The 12487-nt window shown below is 48.7% G+C and overlaps 2 protein-coding genes across 3 annotated transcripts in view; both read right to left on the bottom strand.

Moving 5' to 3' along the window:
• Positions 1-7241, bottom strand: part of ATF6 (activating transcription factor 6) — a 77575-nt gene extending 70334 nt beyond the window's left edge. For both annotated transcript variants that reach the window (XM_017815894.1, XM_017815895.1), the window contains exons 1-7: positions 7120-7241; positions 6972-7036; positions 5227-5314; positions 4814-4908; positions 4215-4344; positions 3719-3925; positions 738-958 (exon numbers count right to left, since the gene is read on the bottom strand). In XM_017815894.1, the coding sequence (XP_017671383.1) occupies positions 738-958; positions 3719-3925; positions 4215-4344; positions 4814-4908; positions 5227-5314; positions 6972-7036; positions 7120-7189 (876 nt within the window). In that variant the 5' untranslated portion in view covers positions 7190-7241. The remainder of the gene's footprint in view (positions 1-737; positions 959-3718; positions 3926-4214; positions 4345-4813; positions 4909-5226; positions 5315-6971; positions 7037-7119) is intronic.
• A 708-nt stretch (positions 7242-7949) lies between these two features.
• The window catches only part of LOC108497845 (P-selectin-like), a 10543-nt gene continuing 6005 nt past the window's right edge, over positions 7950-12487 (bottom strand). Inside the window, 14 exon segments of the mRNA XM_017815896.1 lie at positions 7950-8247; positions 8384-8439; positions 8621-8651; positions 9018-9137; positions 9279-9464; positions 9632-9817; positions 9945-10130; positions 10265-10450; positions 10585-10770; positions 10912-11097; positions 11228-11413; positions 11550-11735; positions 11869-12054; positions 12181-12366. Of these exon segments, the coding sequence (XP_017671385.1) occupies positions 8385-8439; positions 8621-8651; positions 9018-9137; positions 9279-9464; positions 9632-9817; positions 9945-10130; positions 10265-10450; positions 10585-10770; positions 10912-11097; positions 11228-11413; positions 11550-11735; positions 11869-12054; positions 12181-12366 (2066 nt within the window). The 3' untranslated portion in view covers positions 7950-8247; position 8384.

The raw sequence follows: 12487 nt of genomic DNA, 5'->3' as shown, positions 1-12487 counted from the left end.
CCAAAGCAGCTCCAAATTACTAGGAACTAAATCAATTTAACACCCAGCTCTCTATCTAGTTAAGATGTCAAAGCTGAAAGAGGAAAAAAAACCCCACACATATCAAAAGCTATTTCTGTTTACACCTACTGCTTATTGTGAGCTACTATGGAAAAACTTCTTTATTTGCACAGGGATTGTTGAGAGCTTACACCTTTTCTACTCATACAGTATATGACCAAAAGGGAGCCTGAAGAGATTAGGCTCATATGAGACTCAATACCTGAAGTTTCTAAAAATCATACGTAAAATCTGGGGAGATAAAGGGGGATGGAAAAAGAACTACACAGTGACATTTCCAATTCATTTATTTCAAAAGGAGTGTTTTTATTATATGGATTAGAAAAATGGTTTAGCACTAATCAAAAATCAGATATATCTTCCTGTATGTAAGAGACCTTGAGAGCTTGCACTTGAGAAGAAAAATGATGGAAAAAATGTATCATCACTGTCTTTTGCTACGCCTGCATCCCTGGTCTGCAACTCCAGGTAGGCCAGCAGATATCAAGCTGCTCATCCCCGTTCTCTGCCAAGCTGCCAGACTCCCTGTTTACTGTTAGAAATCCTATTAGAGTTTCCCTGAGACTCTGAAGGGATCTGGTTATCCCATTAGATGCCACAATACCTATTATACAATAGGTAACTGAGAGCTGTTTCCAAGCCTTGGTTATCAGCTATGACACACAGTCAGAACTTACATCCAGCCCCATTGCTGGTGTGCTGCCTTGAAGCAAGGGCTTAGTCACTGGTATTTTCCCACTTGTCGAGCCATTTCCAGCAGCTGGAGGCAACGCATTCACCGTGTGGTTTTGAAGTGGTGTGGTCCCTCCAGTGACAGCAATGACTGGCTGGGAAGCAGGAAGCACCCCAGAAGCCTGAAGCTGCACCACGGAGGGCTGGGGGAGCACCACTGATTGACCTGGAACACAAGAACAAACAGCAGAGCTCAGCACCTATGGAGTGGATTTGTACACCATCACTTTGTAGGGGCATACTGACAGAGGAGGTAGAAAGCCTTGCTTCCCCACCTGCCTTGCACAATTTATCTCAAATCCACTAGTATATTGCACAGAATAGGAACAGAAAAAAAAAGTTTAAAAGTTTGCAGGATTCTTAATCCATCCTGCAAACTAAAATTACGTATATTAAAGGGATCCAATAAATCAAACTCTCTCCCAAAAGCTCTTCAAAGTTAATAAAATCCAACACTTATTATAAACATTACTCATTTCAGTATTGCTAACACTTGAAGCACTCTGGACAACTTTTTCAAAGAACTTAGTCAGCTTTCCTCAATCCTCCTTCTCCCTTTTGTTCATACCTACTTTATTGCTGTATTCAATGGAAAACTTACTACACAGAATTGACTCATACTAGACTGACTGATACAAAATAACATAGAGATAGAAGATGAACAAAAAAGAACAATGCAAGTTACACTTTCAAAACTTATGCTAAAGCTTCAATTCACACTAAGACCATTTGTTTTAAAAAATGTTTTATGCAAGAAAGTTTATGCACAAGCTGAACAGAGTTTAAAGAAAAGCAGGCAGAAAAAATGAGGTAATTTTGACAGACTTTGAAATGGAATTAAAAACAGTCACGTCCAAGAAATTTCAGTCCAACAACTACATTTAACTCAAGCAGGTGCTTGAGTAATATTTTGTTGTCTGAAAACATATTAACGTCTCTCTAATCCTTTGTAACAGGATGACCTCGCCAGCTTTCAGAAACAGCACATTCCAGCTGAGCATTCCAACCAAAACGCACGACATTTGTATTACAGCATTTACCCAATCTTCTGGAAGGCAAAAAATGAAGTAATACACCTAGTGCCAAGATCTTTTATGTATGGGGTGCAGGATTAGATCTCCCTTTTTTTTGCAGACACAGTCTTGAAGACACGATGAGTTACTAGTACCCTATTTAAGAACCTTAAACGGTGAATTTGAGACTATTTCAAATTTTTTTTTATGTATAAAGGATGTGATGCTCTAAGACCATGCTTTCTCCTTTAAGGTTTTATAAAAGGGACTGTAAAAATACGATTTCTCATGCTCCTTTGAAGATAATGGGATATTTCAAACTGGTAGCTCCAACCTGTCATATGCAGGGGATGAAAAAAGATCCTTATGGTTTTCATTATGGAAGCGGCACAATAGAATTTTTAAACATATCACCACTTAAACATCACATGGAAATACTTTCCCAAAAGTATTTCCTCTATACTGTCTCACAGAAACTACTGCCCTGACTTTTCTTCAGGGAAAAGGAGAAGCTGATCTTCACAGTACTATACTTACATCCAAAAACTCCCTATCTCCAACATTCCTTATTCCAGATGGTATTTTATCAGCTGGAACATCAGAAGGAATAAGAATTAGGTCACGCTGACTGTGCTGACCTGTGTTTTAAGCAGTCTAACAATCTTAGGCACTTTGTAACAAACGTCAGTGTCTCCAGATTTGGCTGAACTCCTGATGGAAGAGCAATTAGTAACGAAGACAAATTTTTCACTATTGCAATAATTTCTAGATACATGCCCTTAACAATTTGTCTCCCTTTCCTTCCACGCCTCAGTGCCTGGGCATTCAACCGCAAGGGACTGTGGCCATCAGCTGGTGAAACGAGCAACTGCATCTGACAATTCCTGCAACGCAAGCAATGTCCCCACAGCCTCAGCTGGAGACTGAAATAAGGCTTTGGATTCAGAAATGAAGGCTCAAGCTACTTCCAAAATCGGTTACAGGGCAACTTCAGGAATTGTTCATGGATGACTAGATTTTTTTCCTTAATGACAAATTGCCTTGAATAAAGTATATGTTGGAGGGATACAAAACGTTTCATTAATTTGACAATGAATTTTGGGTTAAATGTTTTCACTAGTCCCACACTGGCATTTTACAAACACAAGTACACCTTCATCATCACGTTAACACCCAAATAACCTTACTGCACAAAACTCTAGGGATTGTGAAATTACTTATGCTTTGACTGTGACCTAGGCTTATGCAGGCATGAAGAATTATCAGGGGACAGGAAATCACTTGCCTCTAGTTTGCATCAGCTTGCAGCTGTAAGGAACTTTTCTAACCTCTGACACAGCTCTCAGTTTTTAGCAGATTTCACAGCATTCTATTTGATGCTGTTTAGAGAGATAAAAAGCCATAAACTCATGTTCCCACCATCCTGTGGCAGTTTCATGCGGGCAAAAAAAAAAAAAGCTTTTACCACTTTCCCCAAACTTTCCAGCTTCATTCAACCCACCCTGATTCTGCTGGACCTTCCTTTGGTTACAACAGAACAGCACTGTAACCACATTATGCACCACCTGACATCACAAGCAGAGCACAGCAGAGGGTCCCTACAGATCTTTCCCAATCAGCAGTTTTATCTCCACAGCTCAGCACAGTCTCTGTCTTCCATTCCAAATAACGGAATTATTATAATCCAGTGTCTTCCTTTCCAAGTAACACCCAGGTAAGGATTTTTTCTCATAGGACTCTATGAGAGGAGTAAGGCCACCTTCTCAGCCTTAAGCTTTTTCAGCCAAGCATGTAGGACCCCTTTTTCTCCTACCCCTTCCCTTTCATGCACCAAACCTCACTTCATTCTGTCAGCCAACCCGAACAGACAAAGTTACCCCCAAGACCTGGCTCAGTCAGGACAATTCACCTACCTTTAGGAGGTGCTGGCTGAATGTTAACAACTGGCTGACTCTTTGGCAGTGGTACAAGCATGGGAAGAGTCTGAATAATGATGGTTTTAGCTGGGACACCAATGTTAGCCTGAGCTTCAGGCACAGCAGGCAAAAGGGGTTTGGGTTGTATCAAAGGCCTGGACACTGTCTGACTACACCTCTTCAGGTTCCTCACAGAATTATTTCCTAGAAAAGGAAAAAAAGTCAGAACAGAAGGCATAAAATAAAGAATTCAAGCAATAATAAAATGGCTTTTGGTATGGGGGTATTTTACCTATCTATAATATTTGTTAAAAATAAAGATATCTGATCAAAAATTCAAGTCAGAAATGACAGGATATCTATAGTCTGTTAGTTAATCATTCATATACAACACAAGTACTAGCTATAGGATCAAAGTAAATCGCATACTATCTATGGGATCAAAGTAAAGCACATACTATCTATGGGATCAAAGTAGCTCTATCTCTCATACCAGATCGAGAAGAGATGCTGACAGCAGGCTTCTTCCCCCCATCTCCTTCGGGGGATGCAGGGCTCCTGCAGCTCTTGCTGTAGAGAGAGACGGGAGACATCTGGGAGCTACAGCTGAAGTCCACATCATCCTGCAGACAGAAAGTACATGAGATTAATGCTTCAGAAACACAAAGAAGTGTCTACTAGCACTTCAGAGTATATCTGCTTTTCATCACTTCTGTGTTGCTGCTGCAGCAAACAGGAGAAAGGTTTTGTTCTGCAGTTTTATCCTGGTCAATGCCAAGTACCACTAAAAAAACCCCAACAAGTACTTCTGCCCATCAGCAGAGCAGTGCAAGGCAGAGGCCAGCAACTGCTAGACTCAGAAGCCTTTAGAAGGCATTCTGTTTGGCAACCAGGCTAGTAAACATAACTGAGGAAACGGAACTGAACATGCTCTCATTCGAATGGGTCACAGAGAGGTAAGAAAACGCCATTGAAGGAAAGGTGCTTTTGCACGGGTTGGAAAAATGTTTCCTCTTATGCCACGAATTTGATCAGAAAAGTAAATCACTGGGCTTTTGTTGCTATATGTATCACATGGAGGTTTCTGCATACAGGCACATTCTGCACTGGAGAGTCCACAGACGACGGAGAAGGGACCGAACAGTTTGAAGTGGCTGGTGATAAGGGTTCTGTCTTCACACTGTCATCTGCAAGAGGCAGATAAGGAAATTTTACTGCACAAGTTTTTAGCAAGGAGAGATCAGTAAAGAACACACTGCTCTACACCAGCTATTTAATTCCTGAAGCAAAGCACAGCAGAAAACATAGTGAAACTAAAGGTACTAAACAGCTTAGCTTGTAGGGCAGTCCTTGCCAGCTGTATCTGCCCTACACAGCACAACTTCTCATAACACAGCTGTAGGGAAGTGAATAGCTTCACATAAGTTACCACTAAGTTGTAACAGCTCACCCTTGTGGGGCAGAGGGGTAAGAGTCACACCTGCAAAATACAGAAGATTAATTACCTGTATAAGCATGGCCTGTAATATTCCAAAGGTCTGAGTCCCAAGACATCAAATCCAAATCAAAATGAAAGTTATAGAGATCATTTTCCTGAAATGACAGTTCAGAAAAAGAGACAAGACAAAAAGAAAGATACATTGACACCACCAACCATTATGTGCACATTCTTACAGCTCCAGAAAGCAAAACCAAACAATACAACTACCACTTCAGTTGCCTTAAGGCATGCAGAGATAAAAGTCCTTAAAGGAGAATTTCTCAACTGGAACATACAAAACAAGGTTTATTTTAAACCTTAGACCAGTAGGAAAGGAGCATGTCAGTTTAAGACCATCACTAATTATCATACCCTTATTGGTAGTTTCTAAACCAAAAATTCTAAGTCCACTCATTGAACCACCTCAAACAAAACACAGGTCTGCCTTGAAAAATTTATTTAATGTCCTTCCATCATTACATCTCAAAGCATCTTATAAACAAAAGCACCATTAGGGACGGTTTACCAGAAGGAAAAGAGACACAAGTACTGATTTGTTTAAGACTTGATGAACAGTATATATAAGGTCTCCCTATATTTGAATAAACTGACATCATCATTTTCTAAAGCCAAGGACCCCAATTTCCTTTTCCAACAAAAATAAAAACAAACAAACAAGAAAAAAAGATTAAAATCACTTCATACATATGATTTATCATGGGACCTTTAAAACAACAATTGGGAGTTTTGCTCCATTTTTTTGTGCTTGTGCATCTGTAAGTCCCAGTTCTCTATGCAAATGTGGCATTTTATGAGCACTTGCATGAAAAAAACAAACATGACATACCCAACTCACACAAACACACGGCAAAGATTTTCTTACTAAAAACCATCCTGCAAGTGTACCTTTTCCTTACATTCTCGACTTGGGCGCAAAGGGAGGCTCAAAAAGTCTGCACAGATGTTACTACTTACAAGTCAGAATGAAGAGAAAGCTCATCAGAGTACATTGATAGGAAGAATGACAAAAACCCACAGCCCGAGCTGTGCAGTAAGAGCCTCCACACAGGCAACTAATGCCAACCTGCTGACGGGCACTACCTTTCCCTTGTACAATCATGCAGTTCCAACGTTTTCTCCAGTCAGTGGCTCTACAACACCTGTAGGAAGGCTCTTAGTGCCTGAGATTTATGTTGGATAATCCAGGGGTTGTGCTGGAGATGAGTCAGGACACAGTGAACACAGAGAAGGCAAGAGGAAGAACATGGAATGGAGAATCCACGAGACAGGTGCCCAGGGAAAGAAAAAGTGGTATGTGCAGCTGGACAGCAAAATACACGGGGATTAATGCATAAGGTTGCAAGCAAAGGTTTTTGGAGAAAATCCTACAGTAAAGCAGAAAACACGAAGCCATCTAACAGGCAGGGTGGTAAAGCCGAGCCCCGATGGATGCAGGTGTAACGCGCCCACGCTTCTCCCCTCCCGCAGCGCTGCCCTGCGGGGTTCACCTTCCCTGGGGCAGCGACAGCACCGCCCCTCCTGGGCACGGCACCTCCAGCTCTCGCCTTGGACTCTCCCCTTTACACCTTCAACCTCCGGCCTTGAGACGCACAGTTTGTTAAGCGATCGATATCCCAATGACTCACGCAGGGTGAAGGCCGGGAAACCACGGTCTCCTGCCGGGCTGCCCCGGGGGGATCCCCGCGGGTCACCCCCCTGGCCGAACGGGCAGCCCGGCCCCCGCCGCCCCCGTCCCCTCCCGGTACTCACGTCGGGCTCGTCCTTCGGGGCCGCGGCGCCCAGCAGCTCGCTCAGCTCCTCGCCCAGCACCGCCTCTGCGGGAGAGACAAGGGGCTCAGCGCCGGCCCGACCCGGCCGGGGAACCCCGCGCCGCCTCGGCCCCCCCAGCCCCGCTCACCCCAGTCCAGGCCGCCCCCCGCAGCCGGCAGCAGCCCCGCCGGCTCCCACTCGGCCTTGGCCGCCGCCATCGCTTCCCTTTCCTCCCGAAACACACGTCTGCTTCCGGCAGCACCGCCCCCGACGGCGGCCGCCGCCGGACACTGGGCGGGGCGGGGCCCTTACGGGGCCCTTACGGGGCCCTTACGGGGCTCACAGGGCCGCGGCTCGCTGTCCCACCCCCCAGAGTCACAGAATCAGCTAGGATCTGAGTCCAATGTGTGACCCAGCACCATCATGGCACTGAGTGCCACATCCAGTCTTTCCTTCCTTAAACACCTCCAGGGACGGTGACTCCACCCTGTGGAATCTATTCCAATGTCTAATCGTCTTTTCTGTGTAGAAATTCCTCGTAATATCCAACCCGAACCTCCCCTGGTACAGCTTAAGACTCTGTCCTCTCGTCCCGTCGCTAGTTGCCCGGGAGAAGAGACCATCCCCAGCTGGCTACAACCTCCTTTCAGGGAGCTGTAGAGAGTGATGAGGTCTCCCTTGAGCCTCCTCCAGGCTGAACAGCCCCAGCTCCCTCAGCTGCTCCTCATAGGACTTGTGCTCGAGTCCCTTCACCAGCCTTGTTGCTCTTCTCTGGACCTGCTCCAGCACCTCAATGTCCTTCCTGAACTGAAGGGCCCAGAGCTGGACACAGTACTCGAGGTGCAGCCTCAGCAGCACCGACTAGAGGGGAAGAATCACTTCCCTGGTCCTGTTGGCCACACTATTTGATGGAGACCTTCCCCCCCTCCCAAGCACACAGAGACACTGGTTGGACACAGGCATTTATTTGGGCCCTGCTGACACAAGCCTGTCCCTGGGGCAGCCGAGGGGGAATGTCCAAATTCACAGGGAACGTCCAGGGGTTGAGCAGCAGGCTGCCCACATGAGACAGTGGCCCATGGCCCCAGACAGGTCTCCAGCCACCTTTCCTGGTGGCAGCTTCCCTTCCTGGTGGTATGTGCAGTGTGGGCACAGTCTCCACAGGCAGCACTGGTCTGGGCTGCAGCTCTAGGCATGGAGTCCCTCTGGGCCCCAGCAGCAGCTCCTGCTGGGCCTGCAGCACTGGGGGACACAGTGGGGTTCAGTCATGGGCAGGCTGGAAGCACAGAAGAGATGGAGCTGGTGTTACCCACTTTGGTCCCCAAGGATGTCCCCACCTGGGAGCACTCCAGCCAGGAGGATGGCTGCTCAGGTGAATTTTGAACAGGGTGCTGTGTCTTGACAGCACTCACCTCACAGGTTGGCATCATATGCTGCGTTGGTGAAGATGCCTGGTGATCCTAGGTCACTGCAGGGCAAACACAAGGGTGTCACCTTGGACAGTGCAGGAGTGTGGGAAGGGCAGGTGTTAACACAGCCCTGTCAGCCCCCAAGATGCTCCCACTGCATATAAAAGCAGCCTCACACAGGCAGATCTGAGTGACAACAGTGACCACTGGGCTGTGAGAGTCACAGGGAATGGCTCTCACCTGGTGGGGTTCAGGAGCTTCTTCTTCTCCTCTGATAATGGTGTTGAAATATCCATGGGGACAGAACAGATAGAAAAGAAGAAACCAGATGTTTAGTGAAGATCATGAAAAGCTGGAGCAGAAGTATGGGATGGAGCGGGGAGGGGCAGAAGCATTTCCTGTCTTCTTCACAGTGAGGGTGTTTATCTGGCTCTACCCTCCAAAGCTGGCTGCTGACACTTTCAGCTCAACAAACTGCCACGGAACCATGCAACTTGCAGCAAATAAGACACTTGGATTGAGGCAGTCACACTGTTAAACTCTTCTGATCATCCCACCCTCCCCAGGGACTCTGTAACCACCTTGCCTGAGAGCCCCTGGACAAAGCTATTGTGGGCTGTGGGAGGTGTTTCCATACCTCTGTCACTGAGGCGCTTGGCAAGGATGGCAATGAGCCCCCCAGAGAGCACAAGACCAGCTACTGTCAGGGCTGTGCCACTGCTGTAAGCCAGGACTTGCTTTAAGAAGGCACCATCCTCTGAAACAGATCCACAGACCTCCAAGTTAGAAAGTTGCCAGGACTTCTCAGCCCCTGGAGTGCCCTCACCACATTCAAGATGCACTTGCAAGAAAGCTGGACCCCCCCGCAGCACTAGAGGAGCAGGGGGTCCCACCATACCTGCACAGACAGGAGGATGCCTGGTCCAGTTCCCTGTGGCCTCACACCAGAGCACCTCTGCTCCCATCCGAACAAACCCCTCCTCACAGGAAAAGGTGCACGTGGAGTTGTAGGTGAAGTTCCCATGAACGTGAGAGCAGCTCAGCTGGCCTCTGCTGGGGGGGTCCAGCACTGGGCAGCTGATGGCTGGAGATAAAGCACAGCAGCAGTATTAGAGGACAGGACTGATGGTAGTGAGACAGGGACACTTGGGCTGGGAAGCCAGGGGATGAACTGACATAGACTGAGGCACTGGGGAAAGCAGTCTGCTACAACAGAGCACTCCCAGACAGGTGTGAGATCATGAGATTTACCTTTGCATTGTGGGGTGTCCCCAGTCCAGGTCCCCATGGCTGTGCACTTGCGGCTTTCTGGCCCCATCAGCACAAACCCTTTCTGGCAGGAAAAGGCACACGTGGAGCCAAAGGTGAAGTCCCCAAACGGGTGGGAGCAGGAAGCCTGGCCCATCTTCAGGGTGGTCAGTGCTGAGCATTTGATGGCTGCAAGGGTAAAAAGGCAGACCTCAGAAAGGAGCCTGGGAGACTACAGTGTTGGGACCAGGGGCTGGGGAACATCCTAGTGCCACCCCAAGGACAACGACACACTGAGCTCTGGCAGCAGCTCTACCTTCACAGCGTGGGGCATCCCCTGTCCATGTCCCCATGGCCGTGCACTCCCGACGCTCCGGCCCCATCAGCACAAACCCCGTCTGGCAGGAGAAGGCACACGTGGAGCCAAAGGTGAAATTGCCATGGAGATGGGAGCAGTTCAGTTCTCCCCAGTCTGGAGCACCGAGGACTGGGCAGGCAATGGCTGCAGAATGAAGAGGTACGCTTGAGGCAGGAGCTTGGGAACTGGGAGACTAAAATTCTGGGACCAAGGGGCTGGGGAATATCACACTGTCATCCCAAGGCAAATGACACCCTGCACTCTGGCAGCAGCTCTACCTTCACAACGTGGGGCATCCCCTGTCCATGTCCCCGTGGCTGTGCACTGGCGGCTCTCTGACCCCATGAGTGCAAACCCTGTCTGGCAGGAGAAGGCACACGTGGAGCCAAAGGTGAAATTGCCATGGAGATGGGAGCAGTTCAGTTCTCCCCAGTCTGGAGCACCGAGGACTGGGCAGGCAATGGCTGCAGAATGAAGAGGTACGCTTGAGGCAGGAGCTTGGGAACTGGGAGACTAAAATTCTGGGACCAAGGGGCTGGGGAATATCACACTGTCATCCCAAGGCAAATGACACCCTGCACTCTGGCAGCAGCTCTACCTTCACAACGTGGGGCATCCCCTGTCCATGTCCCCGTGGCTGTGCACTGGCGGCTCTCTGACCCCATGAGTGCAAACCCTGTCTGGCAGGAGAAGGCACACATGGAGCCAAAGGCGAAGTCTCCATGGAGGTGGGAGCAGTTCAGCTCTCCCCAGTCTGGAGCACTGAGCACTGGACAGGCAATGGCTGCAGGGACAGAGAGACGTTTTCAAGCAGGAGCCTGGGTGCTATGAGGCTAAACTGTTGGAACAAGAAGACCAAGAGGGTCCTCTGTGGAACATCCCATGGTCAACCTGAGGCATGTGACACCTTGAGCAGCAGCAATACCTCTGCATTGTGGTGTGTCCCCGGTCCAGACTCCCGTGGCCATGCACTCACGGCTCTCTGGCCCAACTAGTGCAAACCCTGTCTGGCAGGAGAAGGCACATGTGGAACCAAAGGTGAAGCTGCCATTGTGGTGGGAGCAGTTCAGCTCTCCCTGGTCTGGAGCACTGAGCACTGGGCAGGCAATGGCTGCATGGCAAAAAAGAACAGGAAGGAGGTTGGGGACTACAATGCTAAACTCTTATGATGAAAGGACCAAAACACTGAAGAACATCCCAGGTCAACCTATGGCCTGAGACACCTTGAGCAGCAGCTCTACCTTCACATCGTGTTGCATCCCCTGTCCACGTCCCTGTGGCCATGCACTCACGCCTCTCTGACCCAACCAGTGCAAACCCCATCTGGCAGGAGAAGGTACATATGGTGCTGAAGGCAAAGTCTCCATGGACGTGGGAGCAGTTCAGCTCTCCCTGGTCTGGAGCACTGAGCACTGGGCAGGTGATGGCTGCAGGGTAAAGAAGCACATTTCAAGTAAGAGTCTGTGGACTACGTGGGTCAGCTGTTGGAATGAGAGGACCAAGACACCCAAGAGCATCTCATGGTCACTCTAAGGCCTGTGACACCTTGAGAAGCAGCTCTACCTTTGCACTGTGGGGTGTCCCCAGTCCAGGTCCCTGTGGCCATGCATTCACGGGTCTCTGACCCCTTCAGCACAAACCCCATCTGGCAGGAGAAGACACACGTGGAGCCAAAGGTGAAATTCCCATGGAGATGGGAGCAGTTCAGCTCTCCCCAGTCTGGAGCATTGAGCACTGGACAGGCAGTGGCTGCAAGGATAGAGAAAAACTTCAAGCAGGATCCTAGATACTATGAGGCTAAACTGTTCAATCTGAGAGGCTTGGAAAAACCCAAGTGTGACCCCAAGGCCAGTGACACCTTGAGCTCTAGCAGTAGCTCTACCTTCACAGCGTGGAGTGTCTTCAGACCAGGTCCCTGTGGCCATGCACTCAGAGATGTCTGGCCCCATCAGCACAAACCCTTTCTGGCAGGAGAAGGCACATGTAGAACCAAAGGTGAAGTTCCCATGGAGATGGGAGCAGTTCAACTCTCCTTGGTCTGGTGCATTGAGCACAGGGCAGGTGATGGCTGAAAGAACAGAGACACACTTCAAGCAGGAGTCTGGGGAGTACAAGGATAAACTGTTGGAATGAAAGGACCACGACACTGGAGAACATTCCATGGTCAACCAGAGGCCTGTGACAGCAGCAGTACCTTCACAGTGTGGGATGTCTCCAGTCCATGTCCCCATGGCCGTGCAGTCCCGACGCTCCGGCCCCATCAGCACAAACCCCGTCTGGCAGGAGAAGGCACACGTGGAGCCAAAGGTAAAATTGCCGTGGAGATGGGAGCAGTTCAGTTCTCCCCAGTCTGGAGCACTGAGGACTGGGCAGGCAATGGCTGCAGAATGAAGAGGTACACTTCAAGCAGGAGCTTGGGAACTGGGAGACTAAAATTCTGGGACCAAGGGGCTGGGGAATATCACACCGTCATCCCAAGGCAAATGACACCCTGCACTCTG

The sequence above is a fragment of the Lepidothrix coronata genome, unplaced genomic scaffold, assembly GCF_001604755.1.
Source record: "Lepidothrix coronata isolate B3197 unplaced genomic scaffold, Lepidothrix_coronata-1.0 Scaffold52, whole genome shotgun sequence".
Classification (NCBI taxonomy): Eukaryota; Metazoa; Chordata; class Aves; order Passeriformes; family Pipridae; genus Lepidothrix; species Lepidothrix coronata.
The sequence above is the reverse complement of the archived record's forward strand: the minus strand, read 5'-3'. Positions and strand labels throughout refer to the sequence as shown.